Source organism: Kogia breviceps, chromosome 1, assembly GCF_026419965.1.
Source record: "Kogia breviceps isolate mKogBre1 chromosome 1, mKogBre1 haplotype 1, whole genome shotgun sequence".
NCBI lineage: Eukaryota > Metazoa > Chordata > Mammalia > Artiodactyla > Physeteridae > Kogia > Kogia breviceps.
In genome coordinates, this window is record NC_081310.1 from 121,796,784 (window position 1) to 121,818,180 (window position 21,397).

A 21,397-nucleotide genomic window follows, 5' to 3' on the forward strand; every position below is an offset into this window, starting at 1 on the left:
CGTAAACCAGACACAGGACAAACACTGTGAGTTCACTTATATGAGGTACCTAGGATAAGCAAATTCTTCGGGAGGGAAAGTAGAGTTACCAAGAGCTGGGGGAAGGATTAAGATTTCTATTCAATGAGAATAAGCCACAGTATCCTGAGAGCCATATATTAAAAAGGAATTATAAACTTCTGGAGAAAAGGAGAGGAAGGAACGTTGGGGGCCCTGGCGATCCATTGCTTGGAGCTCGGCTTAGCCAGGCTGGGGGTCCTCCGGGGACCGGTGAATAGGCGCTCGGCTCTGAGGGCCGGCGGGGAGGGGAGAGCGGGCAGCTGGGACGCCAGCTGGCGAAGGTGGGGATTGGGCCCAGTTGCGTCTCACAGGGAGGAAGGGACGGGAGAACGGGGACCCCGCGGGGAGAGGGGTCAGGGTGGCGTGGGGAAGTGGTTGAGCTTCCCAGCCGAGTGTCGGGCGACAGCGGACGGGCGCAGCGAGGTGTAGCACCGCCGGCGCGACCCCGACCGCGACTTCAGCCTGCGCGGCTCCTTAGCCGCCTTCGCGTCAGAAGCGGCTGGCGAGGCCTGAGGCGGCTCCGCCTCTTGAGGGGTCGGCTGGCGCACTACTGTTTTGCTTTGATGGCTCCTGGAGCCCCGCGTGTTTATTTCCAAGTGTGTTTCCCTACCGGGGCGGGAGCTGGTGGCCGGCGCGCGTGTAGCCGCATGTCCACAGCGACGCGACCTGCAACTCCGCGGGCCCGCTACCAGCGCCCGCGCTCGTGTCTCGGCCACTCACCCGGCCGGAAGTCTTCCGCCCTGCGCCCGCGAGTCTGGGGTGGGTTTTCTCGGATTTAGGGAACATCACGGGGGTATTTTTTCTTCAGACCCAGATTCGGTTCCTGCTGGAACTTCCCGGCCCCGTGGGTCCCCGGGGACGTGGTGGAGATCAGTCGCCTCGATTGTAAGGACCTCTCGGCCTAGTCTCAGGGTATTAATTTGTTCCCACGTTCATTCTTTTACTTTGTCAAATTCCCTGCAGTCATTTGTGATGGTTGGTTTTTCCAATGAATGTTGGTCTGAGTCTTCACTGATTACCGGTTTCTAGCAAATCAATATTTCTATCTGGGTTTGTGCACTTTTGAAATAAGTATATTTCTGAGAGTAAAAATTGTAAGAGATAACTAATAGATCTGAACATCTTATACAATAAGGATTATAGAAGGTAAGAAGATGCTAAATTGTCACTAAAATAATTAGGTAAGGTGCAGGTCATTTCAACAATAACAAATTATGTAGTTACAGAAACAGTTTAAATATTTTAAGAGTGATTAGCTAGAGCAGAAGCAAGCACTTAAAAAAAGAAAACATAATTTTATACCACATGCTGAAACTAGAACTTTGTAAAGAGTAATCTAATGTGGAAACTTAGAAAATCTGACTCTAAACCTAAAACTTAAAATTAATTAATCCAAAATCTATCATCTCCTACAATAACAAACTCATATTGAAATATGGTAACGTCCCTTGTAGAACCTATGTTTAGAAAAATATATTTATTTACATAAGTCAAGTGCGGAATCCCACAGTCTTTTAGAACCTTCATGATTTGATTACGTGAATCCTGAATTAGGAAAACAAATCACATTTTTAAACTGAGTATTAAAGATTGGGGGGTAAAATTTTAAGCCTCAGAATTGACGGAAAATTATTTTTATTTAAAATTATTTTTATAAACTGAACATTGCTAATGTATTTATTCCACAGTGAATTGTTATGGACCATCTGCTATGTATCAGGCACTGTTCTGGGTTATAGGAATACATTAATGAGTAAAAAGTCCCTGCTTCCTCTACAGGGAGAAAGATAAACAACTGAACAGTTATAAATTAGTGCTGTGAAGAAAAATAATGCAAAGTATGGGGATGGAGTATTTTAGATAAAGGAGATTTTCTTTCGTAGGACTGCATCAGAACTAAAATATATACATAATGTTTTTATTCTGGACCCAAACAAGTTATATTCTCTTTTATGCCAGAACTAGGAGTCAAATCAAAAGTTCTCTTGAAAATATTTGCTGTTTATATAGGAGGTTTTTAGATTAATTTATGAAATAATTTTTTTCGGAAACATTTTTAATTTGCAGTTTTATTGTTTTGTTTGCAGCTTCTTTTAGAATAAAGAGTTCCAACATGTGTGTGTCAGCCTTAAGAGTTTCTACTTAAATTCTGAGGTACCATATAAAAGTGGTCTGGTATGTTTTAATTTGGAAAACGCTTTTTGTTGTTTACAATTATATAATTTTCCTAAGACTAGAAAGGGAATGTTTTATCAGTTACTTTTTGGATAATATAGAAACATGATTGGCATTTTTATTTATACTTTATCGGGTAATTGTTTTCAACTTCTGAAATTCTTTACTTAAATAAGTTGTTAGAGACTCCAGTTAGGAATTTCTGAGTGACTCCCTTCTGCCTCCCACCCTGTTATCCTAGGCTTCTATTGTCCACGTAATTAAATTGTTTTAGACATTTATATAACCATGCTAATTTGTTTCAACGTTACTGTTTCTTTTTGTTGGTGACTACGCGATTAATAAATTGAGAAAAATGAAGAGGACAACTAAGCTCAACAGGTGGAAAGGGGAAAAGCCCAATAACTAAACCAATGAAAAACCCCATAGTATTCTGATAAAGTAATAACAGTCCTAATGTAAACAAATTTAGCCTTCTTGTTAGTAGCATTTTGTCAAGGGGTGCATGTGGAAGCGTTCCGCTTTCCCCCACATACTTCCACATGTGTTTCACGATCACATCAGGGAGGACTCAAAATTGAAGGGACTGGACTTCGCTGGTGCAGCAATCAGTCAGTCAGTCAATAAATAGGTACATACTTACATATATACAAACAGACACACTGCTCTGACTTGGTAATACGGATTTCTCCACGAGATGGCGCTCATATAGTGTCTGATTTTAGTTTCCATCCTAAGGAAAGCTTTGCAATGTATTAACTATCACAGAATAAATAGAAATGTGATTTTATATTTTATGGTATGTGCGTCTGATTTCATGTTTTGTCATATAGAATCTTATATCACGTTTCAGAAATTAGAAAAAAGTTGAGATGTAGTGTTGATGTGCAGGGGGAAGAATTGCAATGTATGCATCTGTAGAAATAATTCTACTGTCTCCTGTTAAATTTGAGGCTTTGTTCAGCCCTAGATTTTTGCTATATTCCCAGGTAGCCAATGCTGAATGTTTTTATCCTTTACATTTAGATAACGTCTTTGGATGTAAAAATTATCTGTTTAAAGAGGAATGTAAACATATATATGTTATGTAATATAATGTAAACATACATATATATGTTAAACTAGTAAAGTTGTTTATTTTGATAAATTCAAACATATATAAAAATAAACATTGAGGAACTCCACGTCCGTATTACGTAGCTTTAGCAGTTATCAACTCATTGCCAATCTTGTTTATCAATAACACTCAACATTTCTCTCTTTATTTTGAAGCAAATCTACTCTATCCCTTGATTTTGAAGGAAATCCCTGCATATGTACACAGTATATTGTTAGAAACACACACATTCACAATAAAATGCACTATCCTAACGCAAAAATAATGGTATGAACAAAGTATTTTAGGAGCCCGAAAGGAGCCATTAATTCTGCTTTTGGGTAATTCAGAGAAACCTTTGAAGAAGAAATGGCATTTGACCTGTGCCATTAAGAATGGGTAGGAATTTGCCAGGTGGAGAATGGAAGAAAACACACTCTTAAGCATTGGTGCAGAATGAAGAGAGGGTTACATATGTGAATATGTATGAATGAGTGGAGAACAGAGAATAATGTATTTGAATATTTAAGCACTTTGGAGGAAGTTACAAAAGATGTTGCTGAAAGGCTATCTGTGGTTATTTTGGGAAATTAATGATTATAGTTTATGGATCCAGAAATTTTGTTTCTACATCTTTGTAAATAGAATATAAACTACTTTTTTGCGGGGTATTTTTTAGATTTGTGACAAAGTCCAGTTTTTAACAATGCTGAAATCAGATGACTCCTTGTTTTCCTTGGATAATTTGTTTTTTGAAAAAACAGATGAAGCTGAAAAGTAAGTCTGCTTTAAAGAATGATAACAGTATATTGCTTAGGGGTTTTTCATTTTTAAGGCATTTTAGTTTTCTCTCTGGTAAATTTATAAATAAAAAATGAGGGATCAACAGAATGACATTTCAGGTATATGCTTGGTAAACATGGAATTCAGATATAAGGGAGTAACAAGTTTAACATGTTACATGTTACAATTTTAAAAACAGTAGATTCTTGTCTATTTGACTTTCATTCATTTGCATTTCTGGTTTGTTCAAATTATTTTTGGCTAAAGTAAAGACTGAAGGTAATGGTCAGAGAGGAGCTCAGGACAAGGAGTGATGATGGCACCTTTTGGAAACAGAAAGGACAGTGTGCCAAAGGCCAAGTGTGATAGGCAGATTCAGTGCAGGCAGGACGTAGGGGTGGAAATAAAGATATGGTACCAAAGGAAATACGAATGGGGAATAGGGTGTCTGTTAAATACTGGCTTTTATGGATTTTCACATGTGAATCACTTTAATTCTAAGTTTTCTATGTATTTGTTCTATTTTATTACCTTTTTTAATGAAGCATTGAGTAACTTATTTACTGCTTCATTTATTCTTCCATTCATTCAAATATTAATTCAAATATTGACTGAATGCTGAAAGGGATATAAAAAGAGTGAAACAGACTTTTACTTTAAAAAACTTAAAGCCTATTTGAGGTTAAATACACATATAGAAAGGTCATTCATAAATAATGTGACCATGTAATTCAGACTGGGACACTTGAGAGTGAAAGAGTGCATCCAAATGAAGCAACAGGTGTTAATCAAGACCGGCCTGGGCAAATTTGGAACATATGGTTGCTCTTCTAACAATACAAAAAAAAAGTGCAAAGCAAATTATAAGTATATATACATGCAAAGAAATTTCAGATTTGGAGAGAGACTTGGGCCAGACTGTTTAGGTCAGGCTTTATGGTAGTTGGGGGAGACTTCAGGCTTTGAAGGACTGGATAATTCTTTTTTTTAAAAAAATATTTATTTATTTATTTGGTTGCACTGGGTCTTAGTTGCGGCAGGCAGGCTCCTTGATTGCGGCACGTGGGCTCCTTTGCTGTGGTATATGGACTCTTAGTTGCGGCATGCATGTGGGATCTAGTTCTCTGATTTTGTGAATGTAAGATTAGAAATGGATTTTGAATGAGCATATGCTCTGCTGCCTAAAACAATGCCTGGCACATTGTACTAAGTAAATAATTGTTGAATTGATTAATGAATGAAAAAAAACAGTTGAACTTCTATAGTTGGATATAGGGGTAGTGTCGGGTAGCCAAATAAAGAAAATAGTTTTGAACAAAGATAAGGAGGGACAGAATGTATTATCTGTTTGGTATACAAGTAGTTCACTTTCGTCTGTACTATAAGGGACATGTAGGAGAATTGAAACTGTAACGTGACCTAAGGCCTCTAGGACGTTTGGTGTTATTTAGAAGCCACTGAAGGATTTTGAATGGAATAACATGAAAACAATTCCAAATTAATGTGATAGGAGTATATGAGATATAGAGAGAAAGCCCAGAGGCGGTGAGGTCAATTAAAACACTATTGTTCTCAATCAGACATAAGTTGCTTAGAGCCTTGGTTAGGATAGTGCTAATGGAAATACAAGGAAGCGAGGTATTCAAGAAGCTTTATAAGGAAGATGCAATAAGAGACAGTATGTGTCTGGATATAGTGGGTAAAAGACTGTACTATGGTTTGGATTCTGAGTGATGGGGAGAATGATGACACCTCTGGAATATACGGAAATCAAGGAAGATTTGATTTTATGGGGAGTCTGAATAGAGAGCTAATGCTTTTTGTATCTTGTTAACATCTTTCTTGGATTTTCAGGAATAGTCTCTGTGCAGAAAAGAGTTAATATACCAGGCCCAAACCACTATCTTTGAAAAGGCCTAATTGTAAGGTTGGCCTCTGGCTGGAGTCTGGGAACTTGGATTTTAGGAAGATTCCTACCGTTAACTGATAAATTGGCTCACTGTGTAAAAACTGTTTATAAAAATAATGTGGCTTATAATGAACATCTGCTCTTCTGGGAATCTGGAATTTAGGTATGTGCCAGAGAGGGATGCCTACATGAGTAGCCCTCAGTAAAAACCCTGGGCATTAAGTCTCTGATGACTTCCCTTGTTGGCGACATTTCACGTGTGTTGTCACAACTTGTTGCTGGGGGAACTAAGCACATCTTGTGTTACTCTAGTGGGAGAGGACCTTTGGAAGCTTGTGCCTGGTTTCCCCTGGACTTCACCCCACAGTCATGAGTAGGACTATATGCTGAGTCCTGTAAGTCGTCCTAGGGAATCATTGACCCTGGCGGTGATCTTGGGGACTCTGTGACATAGTCCTAAATTTCAGTTGCTTTGGTGTATTGTCAGACAATCTGTCAGACATTGTCAGGTGATGTGTTGCAAATTTTTGATTTAGAAAATAGAGCTGTAGTAGCTATGTTTGAGGTGCTGTGAGAGGCAGAAAATTGAAAGACTGGGCCTCTCACTTCTGGGAGTTTAAATTCCTAAATAAAGAGAGAAGAAAAAAATCATAAAATCCTTGGGACTTAGCTTAGACAGTTTATGCGGTATTCTTCTCAACTTTATTTTGTTACCTAAGGCTTATCTTTTTCTTCTAATGAAGGACAAGCCAACTTTGGTTGGAAAGGAAACATTAAAACATTATATGTTAATAGGATCGCAGCTGAAAGATAAGGAACAGTAGTTAACAATGCAAACAGGGTGACAAAAATCTCATCAATTACTGTAGGTTTACAAAGTGATTGTCAGTTTCAACTGTTTTCTTGGATTTTCCGTGGTTATAGATGGTTCTGGACCAAGAATATTTGGGTTAAGACATTAATTAGTAATAATGTTTTAGGCGTACTCTAGAATACCAGTACTGGTGTCATTTACACACTTGTGACCCATGATTAGATGTCAGGTGTATCATCAGTACTTTGTTACTTGTATTGGTTAAGATGCTAAAGTTTCAGAATGATTTACTACTTTCTTTTTTACATTAGAGCAGATTTAAGATTCCTGTCACAAGCATTGGAATTGGAGAAAAGAAAATGGAGTTACAGCCATTATTTAGGTAGCATATCTCACATAGCAGTGTCATTAATCCCATGACACACAAGGAAAAAAAGAATGCTGCTATATAGGGATAAGTCAAAAGTCACCGCATAAAGGTAGTATATTAAGTTTAAGAGTCTGTAATTGAGTAATATTTCATTAATAAATACACTTTCTTTTTTTCTTAAATAAAATTATTTTATTTTTTATAGCTCTGAAAATTCACATTTTAAAAAACACATATGGGGAAGTATTACAAAACATTTAAGGTAGTCCATGATTACATTTATTTGTTCTTAGGCTGTGTAAATCTTTTTTTTTTGAATTTTTAAATTTTATTAATTTTTTTATACAGCAGGTTCTTATTCATCATCCATTTTATGCACATCAGTGTATACATGTCAATCCCAATCTCCCAGTTCATCCCACCACAACCCCCATCCCCCCGCCACTTTCCCCCCTTGGTGTCCATACGTTTATTCTCTACATCTGTGTCTCAATTTCTGCCCTGCAAACTGGTTCATCTGTACCATTTTTCTAGGTTCCACATATATATGTTAATATATGATATTTGTTTTTCTCTTTCTGACTTACTTCACTCTGTATGACAGTCTCTAGATTCATCCATGTCTCTACAAATGACCCAGTTTCATTCCTTTTTTATGGCCGTGTAATATTCCATTGTATATATTGACCACATCTTCTTTATCCATTCATCTGTCGATGGGCATTTAGATTGCTTCCATGACCTGGCTATTGTAAATAGTGCTGCAATGAACATTGGGGTGCATGTGTCTTTTTGAATTATGGTTTTCTCTGGGTATATGCCCAGTAGTGGGATTGCTGGGTCATAAAGTAATTTTATTTTTAGTTTTTTAAGAAAACTCCATACTGTTCTCCATAGTGGCTGTATCAATTTACATTCCCACCAACAGTGCAAGAGGGTTCCCTTTTCTCCACACCCTCTCCAGCATTTGTTGTTTGTAGATTTTCTGATGATGCCCATTCTAACTGGTGTGAGGTTATACCTCATTGTAGTTTTGATTTGCATTTCTCTAATAATTAGTGATGTTGAGCAGCTTTTCATATGCTTCTTGGCTATCTGTATGTCTTCTTTGGAGATATGTCTATTTAGGTCTTTGGCCCATTTATGGATTGGGTTGTTTGTTTTTTTAATATTGAGCTGCAGGAGCTGTTTATATATTTTGGAGATTAATCCTTTGTCCGTTGATTTTTTTGCAAATATTTTCTCCCATTCTGAGGGTTGTTTTTTCGTCCTGTTTATGGTTTCCTTTGCTGTGCAAAAGCATTTAAGTTTCATTAGATCCCATTTGTTTATTTTTGTTTTTATTTCCATTACTCTAGGAGGTGGATCAAAAAAGATCTTGCTGTGATTTGTGTCCGAGTATTCTTCCTGTGTATTCCTCTAAGAGTTTTATACTGTCCGGTCTTACACTTAGGTCTTTAATCCATTTTGAGTTTATTTTTGTGTAGGGTGTTAGGGAGTGTTGTAATTTCATTCTTTTACATGTAGCTGTCCAGTTTTCCCAGCACCACTTATTGAAGAGACTGTCTTTACTCTGTTGTATATCCTTGCATCCTTTGTCAAAGATTAGTTGACCATAGGTGCGTGGGTTTATCTCTGGGCTCTCTATCCTGTTCCATTGATCTATATTTCTGTTTTTGTGCCAGTACCATATTGTCTTGATTACTGTAGCTTTTTAGTATAGTCTAAAGTCAGGGAGTCTGATTCCTCCAGCTCCATTTTTTTTCCCTCAAGACTGCTTTGGCTATTCAGTGTCTTTTGTGTCTCCATACAAATTTTAAGATTTTTTGTTCTAGTTCTGTAAAAATGCCATTGGTAATTTGATAGGGATTGCATTGAATCTGTAGATTGCTTTGGGTAGTATAGTCGTTTTCACAATATTGATTCTTCCAATCCAAGAACATGGTATATCTCTCCATCTGTTTATATCATCTTTAATTTCTTTCATCAGTGTCTTATAATTTTCTGCATACAGGTCTTTTGACTCCCTAGGAAGGTTTATTCCTAGGTAGTTTATTTTTTTTTTGTTGCAATGGTAATTGGGAGTGTTTCCTTAATTTTTCTTTCAGATTTTTCATCATAGTGTATAGGAATGCAAGAGATTTCTGTGCATTAATTTTGTATCCTGCAACTTTACCAAATTCGTTGATTAGTTCTAGTATATTTCTGGTAGCATCTTTATGATTCTCTATGTATAGTATTATGTCATCTGCAAACAGTGACAGCTTTACATCTTCTTTTCCAGTTTGGATTCCTTTTATTTCTTTTTCTTCTCTTATTGCCGTGGCTAGGACTTCCAAAACTATGTTCAATAATAGCGGTGAGAGTGGACATCCTTGTCTTGTTCCTGATTTTAGAGGAAATGCTTTTAGTTTTTCTCCATTGAGAATGATGTTTGCTGTGGGTTTGTCGTATGTGGCCTTTATTATGTTGAGGTAGGTTCCCTCTGTGCCCATTTTCTGGAGAGTTTTTATCATAAATGGTGTTGAATTTTGTGAAAAGCTTTTTCTGCATCTATTGAGATGATCATATGGTTTTTCTTCTTCACTTTGTTAATGTGTGTATCACATTGATTGATTTGTGTGTATTGAGGAATACTTGCATCCCTGGGATAAATCCCACTTGATCGTGATGTGTGATCCTTTTAACGTGTTGTTGGATTCTCTTTGCTAGTATTTTGTTGAGGATTTTTTGCATCTATATTCATCAGTGATATTGGTCTGTAATTTTTTTGTAGTATCTTTGTCTGGTTTTGGTATCAAGGTGTCCTTCCTTGTCTCTTGTAACATTCTTTATTTTAAAGTCTGTTTTATCTGATATGAGTATTGCTACTCCACCTTAATTTTGATGTCCATTTGCATGGAATATCTTTTTCCATCCCCTCACTTTCAGTCTGTATGTGTTCCTAGGTCTGAAGTGGGTCTCTTGTAGACAGCATATGTATGGGTCTTGTTTTTGTATCTATTCAGCGAGCCTATATTTTTTGGTTGGAGCATTTAATCCATTCACGTTTAAGGTAATTATTGATATGTATGTCCCTATGGCCATTTTCTTAAATGTTTTGGGTTTGTTTTCGTAGGTCCTTTTCTTCTCGTGTTTCCCACTTAGAGTAGTTCCTTTAGCATTTGTTGTAGAGCTGGTTTGGTGGTGCTGAATTCTCTTAGCTTTTGCTTGTCTGTAAAGCTTTTGATTTCTCCATCGAATCTGAATGAGATCCTTGCCAGGTAGAGTAATCTTGGTTTTAGGTTCTTCCCTTTCATCACTTTAAATATGTCTTGCGACTCCCTTCTGGCTTATTAAGTTTCTGCTGGGAAATCAGCTGTTAACCTTATGGGAGTTCCTTTGCATGTTATTTATCATTTTTCCCTTGCTACTTTCAGTAATTTTTCTTTGTCTTTAATTTTTGCCAGTTTGATTACTGTGTGTCTTGGCATGTTTCTCCTTGGGTTTCTCCTGAATGGGACTCACTGCATTTCATGGACTTGGGTGGCTATTTCCTTTCCCAATTTAGGGAAGTTTCGACTATAATCACTTCAGATATTTTCTCAGATCCGTTCTCTGTCTCTTCTCTTTCTGGGACCCCTATAACGCAAATGTTGTGTTTAATGTTGTCTCAGAGGTCTCTTGGCTGTCTTCATTTCTTTTCATTCATTTTTCTTTGTTCTGCAGCAGTGAATTCCACCTTTCTGTCTTCCAGGTCACTTATCTGTTCTTCTGCCTTAGTTATTCTGCTATTGATTCCTTCTAGTGTATTTTTCATTTCAGTTATTGTATCTTTCATCTCTGTTTGTTTTTTCTTTAATTCTTCTAGTTCTTTGTTAAACATTTCTTGCATCTTCTCAATGTTTGCCTCCATTCTTTTTCCGAGGTCCTGGATCATCTTCACTATCATTTTTCTGAATTCTTTTTCTGGAAGGTTGCCTATCTCCACTTCATTTAGTTGTTTTTCTGGGGTTTTATCTTGTTACTTCATCTGGTACATATCCCTCTGCCTTTTCTTCTTGTCTGTCTTTCTGTGAATGTGGTTTTTGTTCCACAAGATTGTAGTTCTTCTTGCTTTAAGGCTGTCTGTAGTTCTTCAAGCCTGCAAGATTGTAATTCTTCTTGCTTCTGCTGTCTGCCTCTCAATAAATACATAGTTTCTGATGTTATATCTTTATTAACATATATTCATACTTTTATATTTTATATAGCCATCCAGACAATGAAAAATCTTTGGATTGGTTTCTGCCACCTGCTCCATTGATTTCGGAAATTCCAGATACTCAAGAATTAGAGGAAGAAATAGAAAGTCATAAACTGTTAGGTAAATTGTCACATATTTTTTGGGAAGCCAAACCCATTCAGTTTGTGTCAATGTAAAAAAATCTAATATTGAAATATTAATTCTTTTATTTTAATGGAATACAATGGAAGAGACCCATTCAAAATAGTGCTCAGCAAATCTTAAAATCTGAAACATTTTCCCTCTCCATACTTACATATACACACGTGTATATTATATGCATAAAATATACTATCACACACACCTGTCATATTGTTCTGTGAATTTGTTTCCTCTTACCATTAAAATGTCAGTGCTATTTAGCTTTTGCCTTACCCTTTACTAAAGGTAGGATCCTCTCATTTAGGAAACCACATTCATGAAATACATTCAGTGAAAAAAATAAGATGCAGATTATATATAGTTTGTTACCGTCTTTACAAAGCTAGAAAACAAGCACACTCAAACAGTATATGTGGTCTAATGTGATATTGTTGGTAAAACTGATTTTTAAATTGAGTGGTAGGTTCATGCATGTACATTTTATTATTAAGCTTCATAATTTTTATATATTTTATATATGAAAATACATGTTATATACTCTTGTATGTACGAAATAATATGTAGAATTATTACATATATAGAATATGATAATTCTCTTATATGTTATAATAGAACACACACACATATATAATATGTATTTGTAGTAGTATAGTATGTACACATAACTGATAAAGCAAATTTAAGCCCTAATGAGGCCTCCAGACTCCTTCCAAACCTTTCAAAGGTGCTTATAAAGTCTGTAGAGACACTTAAAATTCTTTCACCTTGATGAAAGCATTCCTTTGTCTTGATTTTTGAAGCAAGATTACAAATTTAAAAACATTGTGTCATGTATTTTAATACTGAATCTATTCAGTAACATTTTATATGATTGGTCACTGTATTGTGTATAAATTATTTATATAAATTTTTAAATCTTCATAATTATATAATTATATCATTTGTAGTAGATAAATACTTAAACATTATAATTATGGTTATTTCTGTGTGTCAGAAATTAAACCTATTTTATAATGTAGGTTTAATATAAATTTCAAATTTAATTTCATTAATTCTTAACTAATTTCTGAGTATCCTGTAGTGTTATGATATACCATAAGAGTAACAACTACCTGTATTTCAAAATCACATATAGTATTGCAGATTATCTTGTTGTTTTCATATTTACCTAGTAAGCTGTTTTGAAAAATTTTATTAAATTTTTCTATCATCATTTTGAAAATTTGTTTTCAAGGAGAACATGTAGTAATTAAAATATTCCATTTTTGTAGGTCAGAGAAAGAGGTCAAAAATGTTACCATCAAATTTGAAGATCACTAATGAAGACACAAATTATATTTCACAAACACAAAAATTCCAATTTGCTTTCCCTTCTAATGAATATGAAGAAGATGATCTAAGTTTTGGAGGGGCAGGTAACAAGGACTTACGTGTTGCTGGCAAGCTAACATATGGTTCTTCTCAGAAATGGAAAAATCACACTGGCACTGAGATAGCACTTGAGAAGAATGTTCCAGATGATACAAAGTTATTTAATTTTGCACAAGATAAAGGAGAGAGCATGTCAGCCTTCTGCAAGAGGTAATTAATTAAATGAAATAAATAATATTCAGTGATAAAGTTGAAAATTTATGTGTCTGTCCAGACGTATGAAGTATGGTAGAATCTGAATGAGAAAAATATCAACAACAAATAGAGTCTACCAGGGACTTCCCTGGTTGTCCAGTGGGTAAGATTCCGTGCTCCCAATGCAGGGGGCTGGGGTTCGATTCCTGGTTGGGGAACTAGATCCCGCATGCATGCTGCAACTAAGAGTTCACACGCTACAACTAAGAAGTCCACACGCCACAACTAAAAGATCCCTCACACTGCAACTAAAGATCCCGCATGCCCCAACTGAGACCCGGTGAAACCAAAATAAAAAAATAAATATTAAAAAGCAAACAGAAAAACAGAGTCTACTATGTACTAGACACTCTGTTAACTGTGGGATTCTAGCCATAGGTTCTTGCCTTCAGAGAACTTACAGTTTATTGAGGGAAAGGCAGATAGTAAATAAAAATAATTGATTGAATACTTTTTGCACCACAATTATTTTGATGAGATATATGGTTAGAGCAGAGGTTCTCATACTTTTTGTTTTCAGGACCCCTTTACCCTTAAAAATTACTGAGGATTCCCATAGAGCTTTTGCTTATTTGGGTTATATCTATTGATATTTAACCTTATTATAAATTAAAATTATGGAAAAAAATGTTATGGAAATTGTTTTGATCATATGAACTCTCTGAATCTTGACCATCGTTTGAGAACTACTGTTAATATGAGGTCCTAATCTGCTCTGCACAATCAGGGAAGACTTTCCTGAGGAAATGGTATTTAAGCTTAACATTAAGGAGGAATAGAATCAAGTTGAATGCAAATAAAGAAGGAGAGTGTGCCAGGCAGAAGGAATAGTATGTGCAAAAGTACTAAGGTAATGCAGAGCTTGGCTTATTCTTAGAAAGTTTTCTTTAGTTTAAAGTAAGAGAGAATGCTAAGATATAAGGTATGGAAGGGCCAAGTCATTCAGAGTCTTGTAGGCCATGAAACACTTTGTGCTTTTAAGGCAGTGCTTATTAAACTGTGGCCTGTGAACGCTCTGCATCAGAATAACCTGGAGTGCTTGTTAAAAATTTGGATTCCTGGGCTTCCCTGGTGGCGCAGTGGTTGAGAATCCGCCTGCCGATGCAGGAGACACGGGTTCGTGCCCCGGTCCGGGAAGACCCACATGCCGCGGAGCGGCTAGGCCCGTGAGCCATGGCCGCTGGGCCTGCGCGTCCGGAGCCTGTGTTCCGCAACGGGAGAGGCCACAACAGTGAGAGGCCCGCATACCGCAAAAAAAAAAAAAAAAAAAAAAAAAAAAAAAAAAAAAAAAAAAAAAATTTGGATTCCTGGTTTCTACCTTAGACCTATTGAATCACAGTCTGGATAAAGGTTGAAAGGTTGGGATGGGACCCAGGAATCCAAATTTTTAACAAATTTTCTAGATGATTGTTATGCACACTAAAGTTTGAGAACCTTAAACTTTAAACTTAAACCTTAAACCGTTGTTCTAAGGTCCTGGGTTTTAAGCAGAGGAATAAAATTAGATTTTCTTTTTAATTTAATGTTCATTTTGGCCCCAGTATGATAAATTAGAAGAGAGCTAGAATACATTGTGAAGGGTCACCTTAGGCTGTTTTATTAGTGTAGATGAGAGAGGATGGTAGCCTGACCTAGGACTGAGATAACAGGAATGAGAAAGTTCAAAGTTATTTAGGAGATAGAATTTCCACAGGACTTAAATGACATTTGGATACGAGACCTGACTCCTAGGTTTCTGGCTTGAGCCAGAATGATGAAGGATGATAGTGTTCTTTCATGATACAGAAAACTGTAAAGGAAGAATAGGGGAAGGTGGTGAGTACAGATTTGGACATGTTGATTTTGGGTACTTACAAATTGTCCAAATAGACAATTGGATGTATGGGTTAAGGATTCAGAAGAGATCTAGTTGACAGTTTTTGTTTTCTCTGTGACATAAGAGACCAAGTCATATGTGGAGTTTGAGGGGAAAAGTGGGGGTATTGAGCAACTATGAGAAGAGTGGAAGAAATTGTGGAGAATGGGAAAGCAACTAATTAGAATAATGGTAGGATTTTTGGACACTGTAAAGAGCCCAGTTGAGGTTGATGTCTATGAATTATAAAATAAATTTTATTAACATGAAATTCACATATCATAAAATTCATTATTTTGAAGTGTACAGTTTGTGGTTTTTCGTGTAGTCACAGAGTTGTGCAACCATCACTACTCTCCAATTTTAAAATATTTTTGCTGCCCCCAAAGAAACTCTATACTCATTAACAGTCCCTCCCCATTCCTCCTTCCCCCATCTAGCCCCTGACAACCACTAATCATTTTCTGTTTCTGTGGGTTTACCTATTCTAGACATTTCATGTAAGTGGAGTCATACAATATCTGACCTTTTGTGTCTGGCTTCTTTCACTTAGCATAACATTTTCAAGTTTCATCCATGTTATGTCATGTATCAGTATTTTATTCTTTTTTTATGGCCAAATAATATTTCATCGAATGGGTATATCACATTTTGTTTAATGATCTATCAATTGATGGACATTTGAGTTGTTTCCACTTTTTGGCTATTATGAATAATGTTGCTATGAACACTCATGTATACATTTTTGTGTGAATATATGCATTTGACCTTTGAACAACACAGAGGTTAGGGGTGTTGACTTCCTGAGAAGTCAAAAAATGAAGTATAACTTTATAGTTGGCCCTCTCTATCCGCAGTTCTTTATCAGTGGATTCAGCCAACCTCAGATCTTGTAGTACTGTAGTAGTATTTATTGAAGAAAAAAAATCCGAGTATAAGTGGACTGGTGCAGTTTAAACCTATGTTGTTCAAGGGTCAAATGTATTTTAATTCTTTTGGATTTATACTTAGAAGTGGAATTGCTGGGTCATACGGTAACTCTATATTTATCTTTTGTGAGAAACTGCCAAATTGTTTTACAAAGTAACTATACCACTGAACAATCCCACTAGTAATATATGAGGATTCCGATTTCTCCACGTCCTTGCCAGCACTTGTTGTCTGTCTTTTTTATTATAGCCATACTAGTGGGTGTGACATGTACCACTGTGGTTTTGATTTGCATATTCCTGCTGACTAAAGATGTTGGGCAACTTTTCATGTGATTATTGGTTATTTTTATATCTTCTTTGGAGTAATGTCTATTCAAATCCTTTGTCTGTTTTTTTAATTGCATTGTCTTTTTCTTGTTGAGTTGTAAGTGTTCTTTATTCTGGATAAAAATCCCTCATCAGTTATATGATTTACAAATATTTACTCACATTCTGTGTGTTGTTTTTCACTTTTTTGTTCGTATCCTTAGCAGCCCAAAAGTTTTTAATTTTAATGAAGTTAAGTCCAATTTTTCTAATTTGACTGGACTTTTGGTGTCCTATGTTGATTGGACTTTTGGTGTCCTATCTAAGAAACCATTGCCTAATCCAAGTTTGCAGAGACTTAATCCCACATTTTCTTCTAAGAGTTTTGTAAATTTAGCTCTTAAATTTAGATCTATGATCCGTTGTGAGTTAACTTTTCAATATGGTGCAAGGTAGGAGTCCAACTACATTCTTTCGCACATATATATCCAGTTGTTCCAGCACCATTTGTTAAAAAAACCATTTGTTAAAAAAAACACTTGTTAAAAAACAAAAACAAAAACTATTCTTTCCCCATGGAATGTCATGGCACCCTCACTGACAATCAGTCAACCATAAATGGAAGGTCTGGGGGTTTTCTTACACCATTCAATTATCTGATTCATCAACACCAACGGGTATCCAACAATTCAATTTTCATACTAGCTCCTGGAGTTAGCATCAGACCACATGGGCTAAGGGTTCAGTCCCTTGCCCTTCTTGAAATGCCAGCCACAAATAGGGTGCCAGGCTACTGACATTTCTGCCTTGCAGACTACAAATTTGGGAGTTCCCACTACCCCACATTAGGTGTAATAATTTGCTAGAATTACTCACAGAATTAGAAAAGTGCTTTACACCAGTTCATTATAAAGGATATAACTTAGGAACAGCCAAATGGAGGAGATGCATAAGTCAAGGTATGGAGAGGAAGAGTGTGCAGAGCTTCCATACCCTCTCTGAGTGTCACTCTCTCAGCACCTTGATGTGTTACCAGTCTAGAAGCTCTCCGAACCCCCTGTAATTTAGGAATTTTTCATTCACAGAGGTTTCATTATGTAAGCGTGATTGATTAAATCATTGGCTATTGGTGATTGAACTCAATCTCCAGCCTTTCTCCCCTCCTTGGATGTTGGGAGTGGAGCTGAAAATCTCAACCCTCTAATCAAGTTTAGTTCTTTGTGGTGATTGGTCCTCATCCTGAAACCGTCTAGGTGACAAGAGTCACCTCATTAGCATAAACTCAGGTATGATTGAAAGGGGCTTATTATGAATAACAAAAGATGCTTCTATCACTTCTATCAAGCAGGGAATTCCAAAGGTTTCAGGAGCTCTGTGCCAGGAACTGGGAACAAAAACCAAATATATATTTTCTATTATACCACATAAAGGTTTTTTTCCATGCTCTCAATTCTATTCTATTGATCTGTATGTCTGTCCTTATGCCTGGCATAAGGATATTTTTCACAATGGCATACCTACATTTTCTTGATTACTGTTGCTTTGTATTGATAGTAAAGTTTTACATCAGGAAGTGTGAGTCCTCCAACTTTGTTCCTTTTTTTTCAAGATTATTTTGCTATTCTGATTTATGTGCATTTTCATATGAATTTTAGGATAAGCTGGTCAATTTCTGCAGAGAAGCCAGCTGGGATTTTGATAAGGATTGTATTGAATCTGTAGGTAACCTGATGACTATTGCTGTCTTAATATCATTAAATCTTCCAATCTATGAACTGGGATATCTTTCCATTTATTTAGGTTTTCTTTAACTTCTTTCAAAGATGTTTTGTGGTTTTCTGTGGACAAGTCTTATACTTACTTTGTTAAATTTACTCATAAGTACTTTATTCTTTTTGATGTTATTGTAAATGGAATTTCAGATTGTCCATTGAAAGTGTATAGAAATACAGTTGATTTTTGTATATTGATTTTGTTTCTTCAGTCTTGCTAATGATGACATTGAATTTTAATATAACTCATCTACCTAACAGTTGTACTTTTTCCAGTAGTGTTCCACCACCCGGCTGCAATTATAAAAAACAATAGATAGTTAGATTCATCTAGAATTGCAAATTTGCAAGATAGTATGATAAAAGGCTAAAGGGGAAGAGGAGTTTAGAATAGTGGTAAGAGAGTGGTCGAAAGATAGGTCATGGTCTTAAGTTCATTAAAGGTACGTGAGAAAAATGAAGAGGAAGATGGTTTGGGAAAAAATAAGGAGATTAATTATAGTAATTTTGTTCTTTGACCTCATTGGTACCTTGAGCAAACAAGCTAAAAGGATAGGAGATTGTGTTCAGAGAATGATACGTCGGAATCGTTGATTTGAAAGGAGGAGCAGTTCTGGATAATGATAATGTCTAAGTTGAGAGAGTAGGTGACTGAGATCATGTGAGGGAGAAAGCCACTGAAGATAAAAGCCTAAGAAACTGAGAGGGTAGGATTTCGAATGGGTCGTCTACATGAATATTGAAGTAACCCAGATGATGGCAGAGTTTGGGATTGAGAGGAAAAGATTCTAAAGTGACCAGAGGTTGATATATATGCCATGAGGAGGGTTACAAGGTGGTATAGCTAGACAGCACACATACTTCTGTGAGAGAGTGGAAAAGTAATGATGTAGATTTGGGGTGGAGAAGACTCTCAACCATCAATACACTGGATGTGGGAGAGTTAGCAGTTTTTTCCACTTAAGAGTTTTTTAAGGAGCAAGAGTTTTCCAGGCAAATAAATATTTTTGTTAATACCAGGAAGTAAATATAAAATTCAGTAAAGAAGCTGAGGATATGGAGAGTGTGGAGTGGGAGTTCCAGAGGACCTAGGAAGAATCTGAGGTTCAGAGAATTTAGATAACTAGTATGTGGATAATATTTTTATGGTTTGGAAAACCTATTTCAAAGTCTAAAGTCATGCAGCTAGGAAGTGGAGGAGCTTTGGATTTATATCCAGGTTTGTCTGATTCCAAAGTCTGTCTTTTTAACTGATATCACAGCATGTAGCAAGGAGTCATCTTGTGGCATAAGTGTTTTCCTTGTCTTCAATACCATTTCATAATGGGATTCTGTTATATTATCTAAGACTAACCATCTGCTTTTGAATTTTCTGTCTTCAAAAACAGAACTGCTGGCATTGGAGGATGCAATTCCACAGTTTGTTCTAAAATACATTTCTCTCTCTAGTTTTTTGAAAGATTGGTCTTTCTCATACAAAAACCTGTCATTAAGATTAATAGTCAAAATAATTTAGAAAGTATTCTGTATTTGTACAGTACTTATTTGGGTGTCATTCCTTACAGAATTCTGTAAGACTGATAACCTGGCATCACCCTTTTACTTATTCTATAAGGTGCTAGTGTTGTATTAGGAACCCTATTGGTCACTTCTTTCCTTAGGGCTATTGTGAACAAATTACTTTGATGGGTTGTCTTTGAATCAGTCAAATATAGTAAATTATAATCATAAGATGGCCTTTTTTGTTTTCTAGAACTTTACAAAGAACTATTTCTTACACTAAAATGGTTATTGAACAGTGTTTGGAAAGTTGGTGCTCGATACTGACAAGAAGTCTCAGTACCTGTCCACATGGGCCTCTCTATCCTCTCTATAGGGTTGCTTCAGTGGTCTCATGATATAGTGGCTAGCTCCCCTTAGAGTGAGTGATCCAAGAGACCATGTGGAAGTGACAATCTTTTATGACCTAGCCTTAGATGTCACACGTTTGTCCTTCCACAGTACTCTGCTAGTCTCATAGACCAGTCCTGATTCAAGGAAGGTGACTAATAGTGAGCACCAGGAAACAGGGATCATTGGAACTGTCTCAGAGGCTGGCTACCACAGATGGATTTATCTGAGTGTTAGGAAAGTGAAAAGAAATAATTCAGTGGTAAATTTAGCAAATTATACTTTAGGAGAATGATTAGCTTTTGTGTTCTAATAAACCAAAATCTGTAGGTATTTTTAAAGGGACCAATTTTATGCTAGTTTTTCACATTCTAAGTATTACAAATGCAAATATGGTTTTTTTTTTGCAGATTATTTAAAATATCTGACAATATACATGGAAGTGCTTATTCCAATGACAGAGTAAACTTGGACTCTCATATTGGCACAGTGAAAATTGTCCAAATGGAAATGAGCAAAGGGAAATCATGGAAATATAGCAATAGTAAGAAGAAACCTCAATATTCAGACATTAATATGTTTAGAGCCAGTGATACTTTTTCTGCTTCTGAAATCAGAGAAGGCATAATCAAAGGACCATCTTTTTCAGTTGCCTCCCAGTCTCATGAAGTTCAAGGTAATTCCTTGCTTTTTCAGTTGGTTTTCTAAAAGTACAGTCTAGTCTGTATTTCTTAGCATAGGTAAGGATACAAAAATTTGAGTAGGCTGTCTCTCTATGTACAATTTCTTTACTATATTGCATTGTTTTTTTAAACTGTGATCTAATATTGTTTTAACTGTGCTCTCAATAAAAAGACAAATTTTACTAAAGTAGCTTTTATGGAAAAGGTTAAAAATATGCATAAGTATGTAGGTTTTTTTTTTAGGGGTAACAGAAAATGGTTTCAAATCCTTGAAGGCTGTCACAGAAATCCGTATCCTTTAAATTATTTTACTACAGCAGCATTATATTTGAAGTCATAATTTTAAAACATTTTGTTTCATTGTGTTTCTGTTTGTTTGTTTTGGTTGACAAAGAAGAAGAGGGAAAAGTGAATCTTTTGGGTCATGTAAGAGTCCCAATATGTGTGATAGTTAGTGCTACTGAAAGTGTGGTCTGTGGACTGGTACCGGTTGTGAACTGTTTGTTACCAGTCTGTGACAAGTACAGATATGAGATTTGTATTACTGAATGAACTGTGAGCATATTTACTTACAAATTGATACAGATAATTTCCTATATTTTGTGTAAGGACAGCTCATTGGTATAAACATGGGTAGGGGAAATGACTGAGAATGGGATGTTCTATGGACTGGGGACATTTTTACAAATCTAGTAATTTTTGAAAGAACCTAATTTGCAGATTATACCTATTTACATGTCTGGGTGTTTCCAACGTAATT

General features: G+C 36.1%; 1 protein-coding gene across 11 annotated transcripts in view; it reads left to right on the forward strand.

The window, feature by feature from the left end:
* The first annotated feature begins 296 nt into the window (after nt 1-296).
* HFM1 (helicase for meiosis 1) overlaps nt 297-21,397 on the forward strand; it is a 129,409-nt gene continuing 108,308 nt past the window's right edge. For 6 of the 11 annotated variants that reach the window (XR_010842344.1, XR_010842345.1, XM_067042873.1 and 3 more), the window contains exons 1-6: nt 307-341; nt 4,011-4,108; nt 11,440-11,552; nt 12,845-13,154; nt 20,365-20,630; nt 20,881-20,928. Coding sequence is in view for 9 of the 11 variants with exons in the window: in XM_067042873.1 (XP_066898974.1) it covers nt 4,038-4,108; nt 11,440-11,552; nt 12,845-13,154; nt 20,365-20,630; nt 20,881-20,928 (808 nt within the window). In the remaining 2 variants the exon portion in view is untranslated. The other 5 variants (XM_067042910.1, XM_067042913.1, XM_067042877.1 and 2 more) reach the window with 5 other exon arrangements.